This window comes from Sorex fumeus, unplaced genomic scaffold (genome assembly GCF_029834395.1).
Source record: "Sorex fumeus unplaced genomic scaffold, SorFum_2.1 ptg000061l, whole genome shotgun sequence".
Taxonomy (NCBI): Eukaryota; Metazoa; Chordata; class Mammalia; order Eulipotyphla; family Soricidae; genus Sorex; species Sorex fumeus.
In genome coordinates, this window is record NW_026606118.1 from 36417613 (window position 1) to 36435972 (window position 18360).

At 36.5% G+C, this 18360-nt stretch overlaps 1 protein-coding gene across 2 annotated transcripts in view; it reads left to right on the plus strand.

Moving 5' to 3' along the window:
* ARHGAP18 (Rho GTPase activating protein 18) overlaps positions 1-18360 on the plus strand; it is a 223219-nt gene that overhangs the window by 134029 nt on the left and 70830 nt on the right. For both annotated transcript variants that reach the window (XM_056126016.1, XM_056126015.1), the window contains exons 2-3: positions 11784-11977; positions 15687-15922. In XM_056126016.1, the coding sequence (XP_055981991.1) occupies positions 11784-11977; positions 15687-15922 (430 nt within the window). The remainder of the gene's footprint in view (positions 1-11783; positions 11978-15686; positions 15923-18360) is intronic.

The following is an 18360-nucleotide window of genomic DNA, read 5'->3' on the forward strand; positions in this document are numbered from 1 at the left end:
CGGCATGAATCTGGAGCTACTGAGTATTGTTATTTTCTGAGATGTTTTTCTCCTCTATGAGAATGTAATCTCCTGGGGGTTAGAGGTGAGAGCAACATGTGTAGTATCTTGCAATTAATAAAGAGCCAGTATTTCCTGCATAGATTTATGAATCACAACTTAGTTATGTGCTTGCTATTAATAAGTGGGACACAAACTCTGTAGTATCACCCCACCAAGACGTTTGAGTATTAACTTTATTGCAACTCTCCTGCTTTTTTCCAGTGTCCTCTTATTAACTGTAAATGGAAAACACTTTATTATGTGAATTAATTTCATTGTGAAGCAATAACCGCAATGATCTTGCAAAACAAAATACAGGATTCTAACCAATACCGTAGCACTATAGCATTGTCCTCCCATTGTTCATTGATTTGCTCGAGCAGGCCCAGTAACATCTCCATTGTGAGACTTGTTACTGTGTTTGGCATATTGAATACGTCACAGATAGCTTGCCAGGCTTTGCCCTGCAGACGAGATACTCTCGGTAACTTGCCGGGCTCTCTGAGAGTGGCAGAGGAATTGAACTCGTGTCAGCCTGGTCTGCCGAGTGCAAGGCAAACTCCTTACCCACTGTGCTATTGCTCCAGTGGACCAATAACGTAATGAAGACCAAATCAGTAAGTGTTAGCACTGCTGTTCTGTGATACTTCCTATTCAGAAAGTTATTGAACTAAGAAATTAACCTTCCTGTATTTGATTATTTGCTATCAGCTTAGAATTTTCCAGGATTTTTCTTCTTTTTTCCCCTGTTTTAGTTTGCTTTTTAATGAAACTCCATACTTTACCCTATGCAATGAGCTTCAGCAAATGATGGAGGTCCTTTATGATGTGGGAGATGTAACAGATGATCTTCAAACACCTGTGTTAAAAAATAGAATAAAGGAAAGGTAAAGAAAAAAGGACAGGAACAGAAAATAGTTCTAAGTCTTGGATCTTTAAAGTACATGCTATCAGACAACCTAGACTGAAGATTTACCCTGGTTAGATAATAAAGGAAATTCACCAATGCTGCCGTCATCTTCCCTGGTGTCAAGCCTTTGGTGCCCCCCACACACTGTCTTCTGCCTGGGGGGCATTACATCCTCTTAATCCTTTGTCTACTCCATCTAGAATTTACTTAGATTCTTTTTTTTTTTTCTGGTATTAGAAGCTCTGCTCTCTACTTCATAGTACACTTGCTAATTTCTTCTGCGGTGTTTGCTTCCGGAGACAAGACCTTTTTTCCTGGCTAAGAGAATCATTTGACTGGGGATGAGAGGTCCTCAGAACTCTGACTGGTTTAGAATATTTGACTCAGGAAGGTGAGTAAAGGTGATCCAGTAGAGAATTTTTAAAAAATCAATCTTTCTGGATTATTTTAGAGAGACAGAGCAGAAATAAGATTCCAAGTAGAATCTTGATAAAACCAGAGAGCAAGAGGGCTGGAAATGGTAAACTGGTAGTAGAAACCTTTGAGCTGATGCTGGTTTAGTATCTGTGTTTGGATTTCTTTTGAGGAGTTGGGGGTGGGTGCACATCCAGCTATGCGCAGGGCTTATTCTTAACTCTGCACTCAGGGGCTACTCCTTGTGGTGCTTGGAAGATCGTATGCTATTTTGGGAATTCAAACTGGGGTCATCTGTATGCAAGGCAAGTGCCTTGACCCCTGTATTATCTCTCTGTCCCCTAGTATTAACTTCTTATAGAATATAGGTATTCACACCTCATTTTTAATTGTTCTAATGCTACTATTGACTAGCATTACTTTAAAATAATTTATACATAGCTTTTTCATTTTTATCATAACCATAGATATCCTTTCACTTTAAACATTTTCTTCTAGTATTTGTATATGGCTTCATTCTGCTTGCTGATAGAAGGTTGACAGCTATTGCCATATTAAAAGATGAGATAATTTCTGTTACTCTATTGCTAAAGATATTCACAAAGAACCAAGAGGAGGTTAATAATAATGCACAGATTTTTTTTCAACAGTATGCTCATGTGGCACTGTAACACAGTTCTGTTGTTCATCTATTTGCTCGAGCAGGAACCGGTAATGTTTACATTGTGAAACTTGTTGTTACTGTTTTTGGCATATGGAATATGCCATGGGGAGCTTACCAAGATCTACCATGCGGGCGGGATGCTCTCGGTAGCTTGCCAGGCTCTCCTAGAGGGACAGAGGAATCGAACTCCGGTTGGCTGCGTGCAAGGCAAATGCACGCACACACACACACACACACACACACACACACGCACACGAATAAATTGAATGTAAGGTTGGGGAGAAATGGGTGCTGATGATTACCTTTGTACCTCTGTGGTGAAATAAGAAGGCGGCATTAAATAGTTCTCATAAGGAAACTCTGGGAAGGGGCAGTCTTTATAATAAACCAGTAGATGTACTTAAAGGCAAAGCCATTTTGAGAAACAAACCAGGGAAAAGGAAGAGGATATGGAGATCATTGCAAATTCTTGTCCTGAATTAGTATCAGTGATAATTTGAACTAAGGATGAGGTAGTGTTTAGTGGGTAGACGTGGCAGTCAGAGAGGAAGTGAAATTTTTAAGGAGGAAGGAATATGAAACCACGACAGGCCATGAAGCAAATTCTGACCAATGCTAAAGCAGAGGTCATGACACAGAGCCCTATGCTAGAGAGTTCCCTGGGTCACTAGTCACGGAGGAACTGGAAATTCTGTCAGTACCTGGCGTTAGTGTCATTTATAAATACAATCTCTGTTATGGCACTATATAGTAGGCATACAACAGATATTTAAGATTTATTTTAAAGATTGAGTTGAGAGAATAGAACCAGGGAATATAGACTTAATCTATAAACCAAAGCTTGTGCTTATTTGTGACTTAATAGTATGTCCAGGGGGCTAGAGCAGTAGTACAGCGGGTAGGGCGTTTGTCTTGCATGTGGCCAACCCAGGTTTCATTCCCAGCATCCCATATGGTCCTCCAAGCACTGCCAGGAGTAGTTCCTGAGTACAAAGCCAGGAGCAACCCCTGTACATTGCTGGGTTTAACTTAAAAAGCAAAAAAAAAAATAGTATGTCCGTTCTGCTATGGAATCAGCCCTTTCTTTTGTCTATTTCTATTCTCTTCTACAGGTGCTTAATTTCAAACATTCACGTACGTGAATTACCCGGGCATAGAACAGTTATATAGTAATTAATTTTTTGGGTTTCATGATGACTAATTTACTGTCTACTTTTCACCTTCTGTTATTGCTTTCTTGTTTTGCATAATTAAATTAAACATGGACACCATAGAAATAATGTAATTAAATAAAATACATACAATGAAAGGTTATTATTTCAGAGGTAGCAATATCTGTAATACCTGAACAATTCATAGGCATCTTTTATGATAATAATTTGTTGAATCCAAGGATACTGAACAGGAAGAAACCCATGATTCCTGCCTCAAAGAATATACAGTTTAATGGTAAAGATACAAGCATGACCATCAGAGTGTAAGTTATGACTTTCTTTATTCCAACCCCCGTGAAGAAAGGTACCAAAATACAAAATTGAATAATGGCATGCCACTGACAAAGTTATGCTTAGTATGCAAAGCATCCTTAACTTTCGGAGAAACTCTATCAGTAGCCACATCAAGCAAAGAAAAGAGGTTTGGAGATGAGCTTTCGCTACAAGGAGTGAGAAGTTCAGAAACAAAGATGATCTTATTTTTACTAAGAACCAGAGAGCTCAAATAGGAAATATGTATGTCTGGTGGCTAGTGGTAGCCCATAATTTCCCCTTTATGCTCCCTGGTATCTGTATCTTAAAAGGAAGGAAATTAATCCAAATGACTTTGCTACTTTCTGATTTTTCCACAAGCTTTTCTGTCCCAGCTTTCTGTGTTGATCCTATCTCTTGTTCTTTAAGTAGTGTTCACATATGCATTGGCTTTGCCTAAATATTTTTATGTAAAAATGGTATAAACTAATGTATTTGAAGCCAGATTTTTCATATTTTGTTTAGGCAATGTTATGTGAGAGGTGATAATCAGTTCACTTGCTTAATGTTTTGTTCTATGTCAAATCAGATGCATACTTTAAAAGAATACAAGTGCCATACAGATGTTAAGGCTTATTTTTAAAGAAAAAGCTGAAAAAATATTAAACTTTAGTTTTTCCTTCCCAAATGGAGAAATTGTGTATGAAAAAAAAATTAAGTTTGCTTGAAATGTAAAAATTTACTTTATATGTATGTACATACTCCAACCCCTAACTTGATACAGTTTCAAAACTATAGAGATTAGGTTAAATAGAATTGATTAGGAGTTCTTTCTTCCTTGGGTTCTGAAGTCTGCCTGGGAGAACCAAAAGGGTATTGCTTTCTAATCAACATCTTACTGCCTTCAGACATTGTCAGTGTTCTTTTTTCTTGGATGTCAGAGCCACTTATAATAATTACTGCTTTCAGCTAAACAATAGTAGGCATTCACTTCCAAGGGGATAAAAATGACTTGGGTCATTCATAGACTGCAGCTCTTCATAGTCATTCAAATTCAGTGTACTCTGATAGACAGGGCCATTACAGAGTATTAATAGCTTCACCATCTCTGATGGCAGTGATTGCTTCTGAAATGTCCAGGAAGAAATCAAAGAGAAAAATCCGCACATCAGAACACTTTAAAATAATATCTGCGATGTAATAGAGATGGAGAAGCAGATGGATTTTTAAAACATTAAAAAATTGGAAGCTTCCTTATAATGAACAAAGTAAAATAACAAAACAGGTATATTTCTGTGCTGGTGCATAACACAAACCATAATTTAGAAAATGCAGTGGAAAAGGTTTTTCCTCATGCTTTTAAAAGTGGCATTGTTTGTTTGCTAAACATGTACATATTTTTTCAGATGAATGTGGTAGTCATTTAAACATGTTAATTATATGGAATGCAAACCTGGAAAGACGGGTTCATCTTATGTAAATGAAGAATACTCTAGACTGGTATAATAAAATGACCACTGAAGAAGAAAAGAATAGAAATCTTGGCCCTATTACTTTATTGAGTAACCTTAAGAGAATATTTAAACCTTGGCCTTATTACCTCATCCAGAAGATCACAGGATAGGTTTAAATCTTTTGGTCCAATAACATGCTACATTTTATGATTCAATAAATAGAGGTATCTAAAATATAATTATTTTATATACTAAAAGAATAGAAACAAAATAAACTTTATTTTGGCCAAGGTAGTCACTTCTTTTTATCCCTTTTATGGTCCTCTGAATATAGTTAGGTATGACCCCTGCACATAGAACGAGGAATAAGCACTGAGCACCACCAGCTGTGGCTTAAAAACAAAAAAGTGGACAGACATTTATTAACATGTATTCCTTCTGCATAAGTGGGAGAGACTTTAAAAAACGAATAACAACATGTGGTCTTAGCTTCTATCTTTAAATTGTTTGACTAATGCAGAGGAATTGGAAAGAAGGTAAGGTCAGTTTAGAAGGTCACTAAAAATGGCAAAGGAAAGTCTACTCCTTTCGTTGCTTACATCTTTATTGGGAGCTACACTTAGATGAGAGAGTCACAGATGAACATCTTTCAAAGGTAACTTTAATTTTCTTCCATTAGTGCTCCTCCCATGAAATTAGCAAAAGATGTATTTTAAAATGGCAAGTGTTAGCTTTTCTATTGGAAATGAAAGAAATAAAAATAGCGGCTGGAGAGATAGTATAGCAGGTTTGCCTTGCGTGAGTCTGACCCAACTTTGATCCCCAACACCTCATATAGTCTAGTGAGCACAGCCAGCAGTGGTTTCTGAGCATAGAGCTAGGTGTAAGCCCTGAGCAGCACCAGGTGGGGCCCCAAAACAAAAACAAAACATAACGAAAACATTCAAAGAAATACCTTTGTTTCAAATAGATTAGCCTTGAAAAGGTTTCAGGTATAAGTATGCATGGCAAAGAAGCATTAAGGAACATTCACATTTTAAACACACTGGCCAAAAGGGGAACCTTAAATACCAGTTCTTCCTATACCAGACAGTTAAAAGCGTATGATGCAAGATGTTGGCACGGCAGGGAGTTTTAAGTCACATTTTTATTCTTTGTCATTATAACATAAATTAAATATATATGTACCATTGGAATAAGTCCCAGTTTTGATGAAAGGCTATAAAACTAAACTTAAATAAACAATGAAGTAGGTCAAGAGTCACTAGGAATCAGGTCTTTTTCTCTCAGTAAAGCCTTTTGGAACATCGCCCATCATGGTGAAAAGTGCTTTTTCAGATCCATTAGGTGGTGTTTTGAGAAATCCTAGAACAGTGGTTTTCAAAGTGTGGTCTGAAAATACCTAGAGGTCTCAAGACCCTTTTAGGGGCAAAGGAAATCAAAAATTATTATTTTTATAATAACACTAAAACAATATTGACCCTTTTCACTCTCTTTCTCCCAGAAAAATATAATGAAGTTTTTCCAGAGGCTACTTGATGTGCAATATTACAAAAGATGGAATGAAAGAGGAGATGTGAGAATCCAGATGTTTTCTGTTAATTTAGATGTTAATGATAGTTTCAGAAGTGTAGAAGAATTTTACATATCTAATTGTATATTTTTGGTGTGGAATTTAATGTTTGAATGGTATTTATCTAATATGTTTATTCGTATTAAATGGATTAATATTTACATTTTCTGTTTTAATAGGATATATACACATATAGATTTACAGATGCGTATGCACGCTAACCTACATAAGCAAAAGATATTTGAGGATTTTTGAACTTTTTAAGTGTATTGAACAGATCTGTCACTAAAAGCTACTGATTTATTTATTTGAGAACTGTGATTTATAAAATTACTGAGAGTTGAGTCTAAGGCATACAATATTCCAACACCAATCCCAACACCAATGTCAACTTCCTTCTACCAGTGTTCTCATACTCCTCCCTACCCCGCCTACCACCTTGACAGACAGATTTCAAAGTTCACTTGTTGTAATTTATACCTCATATTTTCAGTGTTGTTGAGTCTGTGCTTTGAATGTATAGTTATTCCACTCCCTTCATATCACCAGTATACCTGAGGATCCTGGCCCCTGTCCCCCATTATGTCCATATTTCACCTTCTTTCTTCCCCCCTCGATTAATTTCTTTCTCTGTCCTTGTCCTCATTATACCTGAGGTCAAGGGCGATCTAGACTTTTCCTCCTATTCTATATTACATTTCCTCATCCAGTTATTTCATAAGCCACAGATAAGTGAGATCATACTGTGTTTGTCCTTCTTCTTCTGACTCACTTCCACTTAACATAATATCTTCCAGTTGCAACCAGGTTGTAGAAAATTGCATGATTTCCTTGTTCCTCGCAGTGGCATAGTACTATATCATGCATATATGCCATATCTTCATAACCCAATAATCTCTTGTTGGATACTGAGTTGATTCCATATCTTAGCAGTTGTACTGAGCACAGCAGTGAATGCCTATGTCTATTTGAATGAATGTTTTTTGTCATGGGGGTAGATGCCCACAAATGGAATTGCTGTTGCTGGATCATGTGACAGCTGAATTCTACGCTTGTTGAGAATTGTTCATACTGTTTTTCACAAGCATTGAACCAGACAACATTTCCACCCGCAGCAAATGAGAGTCCCCTTTTCACCACATCCCCACCAACACAGATTGTTCCCACTGTTTTTGACATGTGCCATTCTCAATGCACATATCTTTTATGTCTTAGAAGATAAAAAAATTACCTGGCAATTTAAAAAAGAAAATGCTATTATTAAACTATGGGAGGAGCAGTTCAGAGTAGTTGGCAATAATGTATATGTTAGTGTTGGTACAAACTTGAGTTTCATCTTCCTGATTCCCTATGGGATGCTATCGTGGGATTTCTTATTTGATACCTGACCACAAGAGCAGTCACGGCTATTGGGATTCTTTCCATTTTATAGAGAGAAGGGGTTAGGAAAGAGAAGTGATTTTCCAAAACCACAGAAAATGTTCAGTAGATGTGTAAACATTGGGTACTTTTGACTCAGTCATAAATGTGTCCGTATCATTTTGCAAGTCTCATTGGGGTGAGCAGGAGTCACTTTCAGCTTGCTGGCTTCTTGATCACCACAATGTTATGTAGATACATTTGATCCATCAAGAACAAATCATGTCAGACCAGTGTAAAAGTCTCTGTTACAAAGTAAACCATAGGGGTGTCTAATATCCTAGCTGTCACTAAAATTAAAATTCACTAACAGGTTTTTAAAAATTGTAGCACTGTTTCACTGTCCTCTCGTTGTTCATCGATTTGCTCGAGTGGGCACCAGTAATGTCTCCATTGTGAGAATTGTTATTACTTTTTTTGGCATGCGATTCCCCATCACGGGTAGCTTGCCAGGCTTTGCCATGCAGGCAGGATACTCTTGGTAGCTTGCAGGGCTGTAAAACGGGATATAAGATATAAAAATATAAAATATATTTAGGGAAAATACAGTCATGAGTTGCTTCGTGGCACTTCAAACATGGTCAGGGTAGGGTCTCGTGGAGAGTTTAGGTGTGTGGTGCTCCAAACCATCGAGTAATTATGTGAAAACCATTGATGTGATTACTCAGTGATGTTCGCAAATAATTGAATCACCCTCAGAACGTATCATTTTTTTAAGTATGCATGAATGTGTAAAGAAGCAAAGACCAACTTCTATCAACATAGAGTGTGAGCATAAATAGACAGGGAAATGAAAGAATGTTTCATGAAGGCTCAGAAGGGTCTGTAAAGTGTTTGCTGGTACTGGTAATGACCATGAAAATAAAACTAAGTGAAAACATTGCAATGTCCAGGAGGGAAATTCTTTCTGAAGGTAAGTAGAAATAACTTATTTTAGGAGAACCATGTCGAGCTCTGTTGGTGTTGTACTTCATGAGAAATGGAGAAATGTGCTTTTTTGTTTTTGTGAATAGCGATTATATGATGATTAGCACTTATTGAAGAGGAGAAACTGGAATAAAGAGCCCAAAATAGACTTTTAGTTTTTATTTATTAATTTTTGTTTGCCATTTCTTAATAAACCCAATGATGGCATGTGGTAGATACTGTGTTTTGATCATTTCAGTACCATGTGCATCTTGGATCTTTTGGAAATATAAAATATGGATGGCTGCAATTTTTATATCTAGCAGATGCCCCTTTAAATTTAACCCAATTTGCCGAATGGGCATGACATTGTATAACATACTCCTAAAACAGAAGAGAGGAAATTAATTCATTGGTCTCCTATGAGGATACTTTTAAGAAAGGCCAGGATTTTCTGGAATAAAAGTATATTCAGAGAAAACTGTAATGCAAAAGTTTGTTACATTTTTATGGAAAATATATATGGCAGTCTGGTCTAGGAGAGTAGTCTATAGCTTTTGGTTGCCTCCTTCTAAGTACCCATTTGCTAATGTTTAAAAAGGAGAATGTCTTGTAATGTATGCTAGTAATACAAAATTACTTCGGGAAAAAGCCTTCTTTTCTGTGTCTCATGTCTTAAGGTTATCCCAATATACCTATTCAGCTTTCAGATGGTATTAAAGATATTGAGTTAGTTCATCAACAATACACTATTACGTTTTTTCTTTATGCATATTTTGAAAGTGGGATTTGATATACAAGGCGTATTTATGTAACAATGCTGTGACTCAATGCTTTTGCATTTTTCTGCCCATGCTATCTTAATGGAAACTTACTGGACATATCTTGCCAGAATAAACACATTCCTTTAGGAGTGAAAGACTTAATGTACTTTTAGTCCAACTGCACCTCTTTCCTACAAGTAGATAAGCTAAATTATTTGGCATTAGCTATTATATTTCACTCATTCCACAGTGTTTACTGTGGTCTCCCATGGGATTAAGGGTTGTGGGATATGCTGCTGAGGCAGACAGTCTTACATTATAATAAAGGATAAAGCAAAATAAGACGGACCATCTGTATATGCATAAAATAAATGTAAAATGAATTTGAGAAACACCCTTTTTAACCTTTAACTACTTAGATAAAGCATAACTAAGGAATATGGCCCACAGATACATTGAATTGCTGATCACAGAATAAATAAAATGTATATATCTGTATATTTCCCATTCCAGTTTTTATTTTTAAGACTCCAGAATGGAAGTGCTCAAGGAAAGTATATAGGGGGCACTAAGATGAAAGAAAATCCAGGATAGATACATAGATAGAAAAAGGACAGTTGGGTTAGGATAGGACGATGTCTCCCTTGATTTCAGAGGTGAGAAAGGGAAATAGTGGACAATGGAGTCTTGGGGAAAATGTTTCACAGTAGCATGTCTAGACTTCTGCTTGTTGTCTGGAGTCTTAATACCCAAAACTACTAGGTAATTGGTGGTGGCGGGGGGAGAGACATCGTTGCTCTGTGTAACTGACTTTCATGTAAAAAAATGCAGTGAAGACAGAAAGAACCAACTGTCAAGGAATAGAACTAGCCTAATAGCTTATTATATGTAAATAGTTCTATTATATTTATTTATAGCAGCATTCAATAGTTCTTCAACTTTTTCTAAGATTCAAGTTGGAATTAAATTTCAATTGCATTAGTACTGTCACCTTTATAAGTATTAATACTATTTTAAGTAATTATAGTAAAGCCAGATTAAGTGTGAAATTGTTCACAGATACTTAAGAATTTCATTTTATTTTTTTGTATTTTGTAAAAAGTTGTAACTAGAGGGGAAGCACCATAACTATAAACCTTTTCCTCTTGAATAATTAGATGTTTCCCCTCTATATCAATATAAACAATGATTTTAAAAAATTAAATATAGGTTCTTATGAACTCCTTTAGTTCTATTTCTGTAGTAGGTGTGATGTGAGTTATAAAGTAAAACTACAATTGATGTCATAAGATACCTTTAGTCAATTTAGCCTTTTCTTTCTAAATATTTATATGAATATCCAATAGGTAATCTAGAGTATTTAGAATTGCCAACAAATACGTCCTTATTATTTAAAAATGCATACAAGGGGCTGGAGAAATAGTACATCGGGTAGGGCATTTGCCTTGCACGTGGCTGACCAGGGTTTGATTCCCAGCATTCCATATGGTCCCCTGAGAACCACCAGGAGTAACTCCTGAGTGTAGAGCCAGGAATAACCCCTGTGCACCGCCGTTTGTGATCCAAAAAGCAAAAAAAAAAAAAATGCATACAAGTTATAAGTACATTATAGGTAGCAATTTTAAGTGACTGTCAATAATAGAGTGTAAGAGTGAATTTAGTATGTTATCTTTCTATTTATGTTTTTGTTTCAAAAATGAAATGAAAATTCAAACAGTAACATATGTATTGCATATGTTTAATTATTCAATATTTATTGAAGATTTTCACAGAAGCATTGACTGAATTTGGTTTATAAAATACGTGATAAATACAAGCTTTTACATAAAACTCAATCCCAGTTGAATTAGTTTATAGCATGTAATTGAGATTTAATCTTTTGTTTTCTAAGAAGTTTCAAATTTATGGGAATCAAAACAATTCAAGTAAAATAAAAATTTATTGACTAGATAATTTTCTTCACCATAATTTTTGATAAAGATAATTCATATTATATACTTATATAACATTCATTATATAATATATTACTATATGTTATATATAAGCAGATATAATTTTATGTTGCTTTGGTATTTGAGATTTCCAAACTGTCCAGCTCAGTGTCAAATTCCAGAAATTATACTACTTAAATCATGTATTAAAATAAGCAATATTTTCTTTTGAATTTTTAGTTGCAGATATGGCCAGTATTCTGTGAACCAGGAACTCACCAAAATTACAGGAAGAACTCCATTTAATCAATCTGCATCCCAGGATTTCTTGAATGACATGTACATGGAGGACTATTGGACTGAAGTAGAAAATATCAAACAATCTAATGAGAACAGACAAAATCAAGAAGAGGTGGTTGTCAAGGAGCCTGATGGTAATAACTAACTAAATGAAACTTTAATAAATGGAGCTAAAGAAATAGTTATGTTTATTACTACAGTTTATATAACAATAGCTATAGTATAGTTTTAAAATTATGGCATTATCATACAAAGTTACTGTATAGGGATTAAGATAGGGCAGCCAAAAAAAAAAAGGTTTAGGAGCCTTTCAGTTTGAAATTTGCTTGTTTGTGCAGATTGATGAATGCAGCTGCCAAATTTAAGCGGTGTGATTAAGTTTACTTAGTCTTGCTGTATGGCTAAAATCTTGTTGGCTAAGCTAGTTTAGGCTCTTATGGTTAAACTTGATTTTCAAAATCATTTAACATCTCTTTAAATTCCTTTTGTGGAATCCTAGCAACATGGTTATTTGGTCTCTACTGCTGGAGCGATAGCACAGCGGGTAGGGCGTTCGCCTTACAAGCGCCAACATGGCCTACCTGAGTTCGATTCCTCTGCCCCTCTCGGAGAGCCCGGCAAGCTACCGAGAGTACTCGATATGCCAGACACAGTAACAACAAAGTCTCCAATGGAGACGTTACTGGGCCCGCTCGAGCAAATTGACGATCAACGGGAGGGCCTTTACCTTTACTGCTATAGATGAGGATAGAAAGTTCACTGTTTTGCAATGATGCTATTTTTCTATTGGTCAGTCTAACTTGATCTGCTTTATTGGTGGACAGTGTGGTATTCTGTGACCTTTGATTTTCTGCGATAGTTCTGCCCTTTGGAAAGATACGTCTATTCTATATTTTCTTATTGGGGTAGGTAGGTTATAGGCTACACCTGGCAGTGTTCAGGGATCACACCTGGCTGTGCTTGAAGGGTCCACATGAGGTGCCAGCGATTGATCTGAGGTTGGCCAGGTGCAATGCAAGTTTCTTAACCCATGTTCTATCTCTCTGGCCCCTATTCTGTTTTTAACAACAACCCTTCGAATAGTTGTGTGTACTTATCTGATTCCTAATGAAGTTTTTTTTTCTAGAAGAAAAACAAGATTTACTGAACCAGTCCTCATGGATTGCTTTCGAATCTATCCTAATTCAGGTCATTCATTTTTCAAAGTATAGTGCTCGATTGAATAGAATGCCACATGTATAGCCAGCTTATTTAAGAGTAGATTTAAACAGTAAAAAGTGGCATTAGCATTTTTACTTCTGTATTTACTTCTTTCTTATATGTGTACCATAATTTCTCTCAAGTTTCTGAACAGCTATTTTTCCTATCTGCATTTCAGCAACTTTCTCCCTCTATTTTGTCTAGCAAATATAGTACCCACTACTAACTATACTTGATATTCTTGGAGAAATATGCACAATTTTAGTTTTCCCCTTTAGAACTTCATGTTTTTTTCAAATCTTTTAAACTCAAACACCAAAATTTTGCTGCCCAGTTCTGGTATCTACTATGTTAGTTATCTTCCTATGCCTGTATCATCCATAAATATTTAAATATATCTTTCATGTATAAAGATGCTATAAAGGCCCAAAACTGAGATGTATAGTCACTGGTCTGCAATTCTTCAAATAATGTTCATATTCTCAAGAATTATTAACTAAAAGATTTAAGATAAAGTTGTTTTACCTGGATATGTTTAGGGCTTACTCCTGGCCGGGTTTGGGGGACTTACTGTATGTAGTTGTAGGAGAGATGGCACAGCAGGTAGGGCGTTTGCCTTGCATGCAGCCGCACACAGCCAACATTGGTTCGATTCCTCCATCCCTCTCGAAGAGCCCGGCAAGCTACCTAGATCATCCCACTCTCACGGCAGAGCCTGGCAAGCTCCCCGTGGCATATTTGACATGCCAAAAACAGTAACAAGTCTCACAATGGAGACATTACTGGTGCCCACTCGAGCAAATCAATGAACAATGGGAGGACAATGCTGCAGTGCATTGTGCAGTACAGTGTGGTACTGGGATAGAGGCAGAGTTGTCCCAAGTGCCTAAATCCACATGATACCTCTCCAGTCCAGGTCTGAGTTTTTAAAGCAGTCAAATCTATGCAAATAATATTTTTCTTTAGCTCTGTTGTTTGAAATTACCAACAACACCTTAAATATAGACCTTTGGCTTGTTTCGTAATAAAAAACTTATTTGTTTTGGTTTGGCTTCTCTTCTACTTTACTCTTATTCTTTCTGAAACATTACTTCTTCAGCCAAACTTATTTGTGATCATTGCAGTGCCTTCTAACTTGTTTTATCTTAGTGTCTTAGGATATAAGCAGTATACCTATAGTCTGCTGAATAAGGAGAAAACAGCCTATAAACATTTAAGTCTCACACATAAGTACATATTTCAATGATTTTATAATTCCCCAAGATGGGAATGAATGCACAAATTAGTGTTCATAATGTGACTATTAAGAAGAATTGGGGATGCTTTTACATAACCCTTTCTTTTCTTTGACTGTAAATTGTTTTGTTTCACCTTTTAAATGGAGAAAAGTGATTCTCTGTTATAATCTTGTTTACTTTCCTTATTGTACCAATGATCAACTTTTATTCTGGCAATTTGGTTTTACACACCTCCTCTGAGCCTCAGCAGCTTGAGTAATAATGATTGACCATATCTGTAAACAGGTTTTGTTGTCTGGCATGAAGAATGCCAGAATTACATTATGTTTCTTGAAGCCAAGGTTATGAAGTCTTGATTTCTACAGTTTAGGAGTTTATGCAGTGCAGAAGCATAGATAAGTGAGACCATCAGTCATCCATCAAATGATTTAAGCTATAATTGTGCTCTGCAGTGTTCTCTTCCCATGTAACATTCTCATTTAGTCATGATGATGCCAGGATAACAGCTGTGCTTTAGTACAGATGAACAAAGAATTGGCTTGAGACAAGTGACTTGTCCGAAGTGACTTGGCTTTCCCAGGCGCAGAAAGGGCATATGAACACAGATCTTTTGCATCACAAGTCAAATGTCTCTCGTTTTCATCTTTAAAGTTAGTGCTTTTCATCTTTAAAGTTAGTGCTTGAAATAAAGTTATCCTAGTTTACTTTTATTCTGTTTCTCTTCCCCCTTGTATTTTTCTTTGGATTTTATGCCCTATTTGCTTTACTGTTTACTGCTTTTAGAGTTTTTATTAATACGATCCTTTAAGTTTCTAATAAACTTTTTTGGAGGAACATTGTTTTAATTTGTAGGGGAAAATGAAATTGATGTGCTGACTAGGGGGAATAAAAAATTAATTCGAACTTGATCGGTTCCTGATATCCAGATGTTCTTTACTTCTATGCCACCTTCCATGTCAGCTTCAGTGAACAGAGGAAACCAGGCTTCCCTCAGTTAGTGTTGCATGCTGGGGTAGCACTGAATTCATGCCAAGAGACAGGACTTGAATGACTAGCTCCAAAATTGACTTCCTTCTGTAACTTGATGGAAGTAAGTTATCTTTTCATTGCTTGCTCATCTCTGAAAAGGGAACAGTATTATCTTTCCCTAGTTAATCTGCAGGGAAGTTACAGAGGTTAATTACATGTGAAGTCATTTAAAGTTTTTAATTGAGTATATATGAAATGGATCTAAAATTTGATATCTTTGTGGCTGGAGTTTATGGCAGCTGTCCAAGTTTCTGATAATGACTCTACGCACTGTGGTTTGGTTGCGATACAAGAGTAAGGATTTTTAAACAGCTAAAACAAGTGTGGAAGTTCTCAAAGTTTGTGACTTACATGCTATTTTTCCTGACTGTCTTAGAGGGAGAACTGGAAGAAGAGTGGCTCAAGGAGGCAGGTTTGTACAATCTCTTCGGCGAGTCAGCTGGAGACTCCCAAGATAGTATGGTGTTTTTAGCCACATTGACTCGGACCCAGGCAGCCGCTGTGCAGAAACGAGTAGAAACAGTCTCCCAGACCTTGAGGAAAAAAAACAAGCAGCACCAGATTCCTGATGTCAGAGACATATTTGCTCAACAGCGAGAGTCAACAGAAAAAGTAAGTGTTTTTAAAATTTTCTTCATGTTTAAGTAAAGGAATAATTGGCTAGATTTAACTGGACTCAGTCAGTTTAATTCAGATCATTAAAAACCTTAATGAGCGCTTACTATATGTCGGGTATTAGAGCCCCATGCTGGCCAAGGTCAAGTAGGACTTGATACTTATCTTGAGAAGTTCTACTGATGGGGCAGAAAATTAAAGGTTTAGTATGATAATTCTTGCATTACGTGTCCTTCGCACATTAGAAATGACTTTGACCTTCCAGATGATACGATGTCCTTTTTTAAATATAGAAAAGTAGAGGGGAGGGGTTTTCTCCTTAGCTATGAACTCTTATAGTTGCTTTGCCATAAATTCATTGGGGGATTTGTGGATGTAGAATATAAGGGAGCGAATTACAACTGAATTACAGAGAAGCAGCCATGAACCTGAAATAATTTTCCTACTGTGCTTTGTGCATAGCATGGTGCCTAGATTTGAGCAAATATTTGTCAAGATGATTAATGCATTAGTGGGAACTGTTGGAATTTTGCTAGTGATTGTGGGCCTGGTGAATGGGCATCAAGGAAGGATTGGCATAAAGCAATAAACACTATGATCTCAGAAAAGTGCTACTCAAAATAGCTGGGCTCTTGACTGCCCATGAAGTCATAAGATCTTGCACAAAATATTAATTCCTCTGTTTGTCAAGATAATCTTGCTACTAAAATAGTAATAGTAATAATAATAATAATAATAATAAATAAAAGTGTTCTTGGCTCAAAGTTGATTTGCAGTCTGATCTGTCATTGACTAACAACTAGCATTAGCCTAGTAGACCCAGAGAACAAATGAAAGAATCTTGAACTATGCTTACAGTGATTAGGATTGTTACCACATTAACCATTCCTTTCATCGTTATCTAGCACTAGTGCTAACTAGTTTCTTTGCTTCTTCCTGTTTAATCCTCAAAACTCTCCTATAAGTGAAATGTTATCACTTCCATTCTAGATCAAGGCTTACAGACTTTGGTAACTTGCTGTCTGTCCTATGATAATAAACCCAAATTTGATCCAAGTTTATGCTTTTAACCACTCTGTGTTCTGCTATATTTGGATTTCTACATGTGATTTTGATGTTAAGTAACGTAAACTGAAGATTCTATTATGCCACAAAGATACACTAATAATGGTTTCTTAAGATTCCTTAAAAGAAAAGAAGGAATGAGAATTTTTAGTTCAGGTAATGTTTATCATTTGATTTTTGTGGATCTGACATCTCCCCTAGAAACCCCACATAGTTGCAAATTTTCATTCTTTTTGCATGGTCAATTGCGGGTAAAATTCTGTCAGTTTTCGGGATTATGAATTCCTCTGGACAAATTAAAGGTTTACTAACCACTCCGTGGTTATTTGCACTGGAGTTGAATAACTGGGCTAGGTTTCCAGCTGCACAAAAATCAGTGGTAAGGAAATATAGTACTATGACATTTCCTTCCCAATTAAGAAACCCTTCCTAAGGGAGTTAAGAGGAAGTAAGAGGGAGGAGGGAGCAGCACAGAGCTCAGCAAAATATTCACCGAGGAATTACTGCCAGCCTCCAAAAGGATCTTACTACGTGGTTGTAGAAATAGCATTTTTCAGCAAATTTCTGGTAATGTTTAAACCACATGGTTTGTATCCTAGGTAACTGGTGAATTGGATCATCTGATGGAGTCATTAAGAGGAAAATATTGCAAGTAAATTAAAATGTGTAGCCAGAGAGATAGTACAGAGGCTAAGGCATTTCTTACATGTAGTTGAAACATGATTCATTTCCTCTATTCACATAAGCCCCTCCCCTCCAAGCATTGCCAGGGGTCACTTTTGTGCAGGGTGCCAACAGTTGCCCCAAGGCCCTCTAGGTATGTCCCTTAAACCTAATAAAATAAAGTGATAAATTGACTTAATTATGCTGTTTACATTTAATTAAAATACTATCACACATTAGAAGTATATTCTACCCAATGCCTTTATATAATGCTTATATTTATTGCAATACCATTCATAATAGCCGAATCCTGGGAACAACCCAAGTGTCCAAGAACAGATGACTGGCTAAAGAAACCATGGTGCATATGCACAATGGAATGCAATTCCACTGTGTAAAAATATGAAATCATGCAATTTGTTGCAACTTGGGTGGATCTGGAGAGTATTATGCTAAGTGAAGTTAGTCAGAGTGGGCGGGGGGGGGGGGGCAAGCTGAATGATCTCTTTCATATGTGGGAAATAAAATAATTTAGTAGAGGAATAGTGAATGCCCAAAGACAATAGAAATGGAAAACTTGTCTCTGGAGGAAGGTTGGCACAGGGATGCACTGGGACAGCATGGCTGGAAGTGAAGAGTGTTGCTGCCTTGTGTTATGCATGAAATCCTACCATCAGCAGTTTTGTAAACCAGGGTATCTAATATTT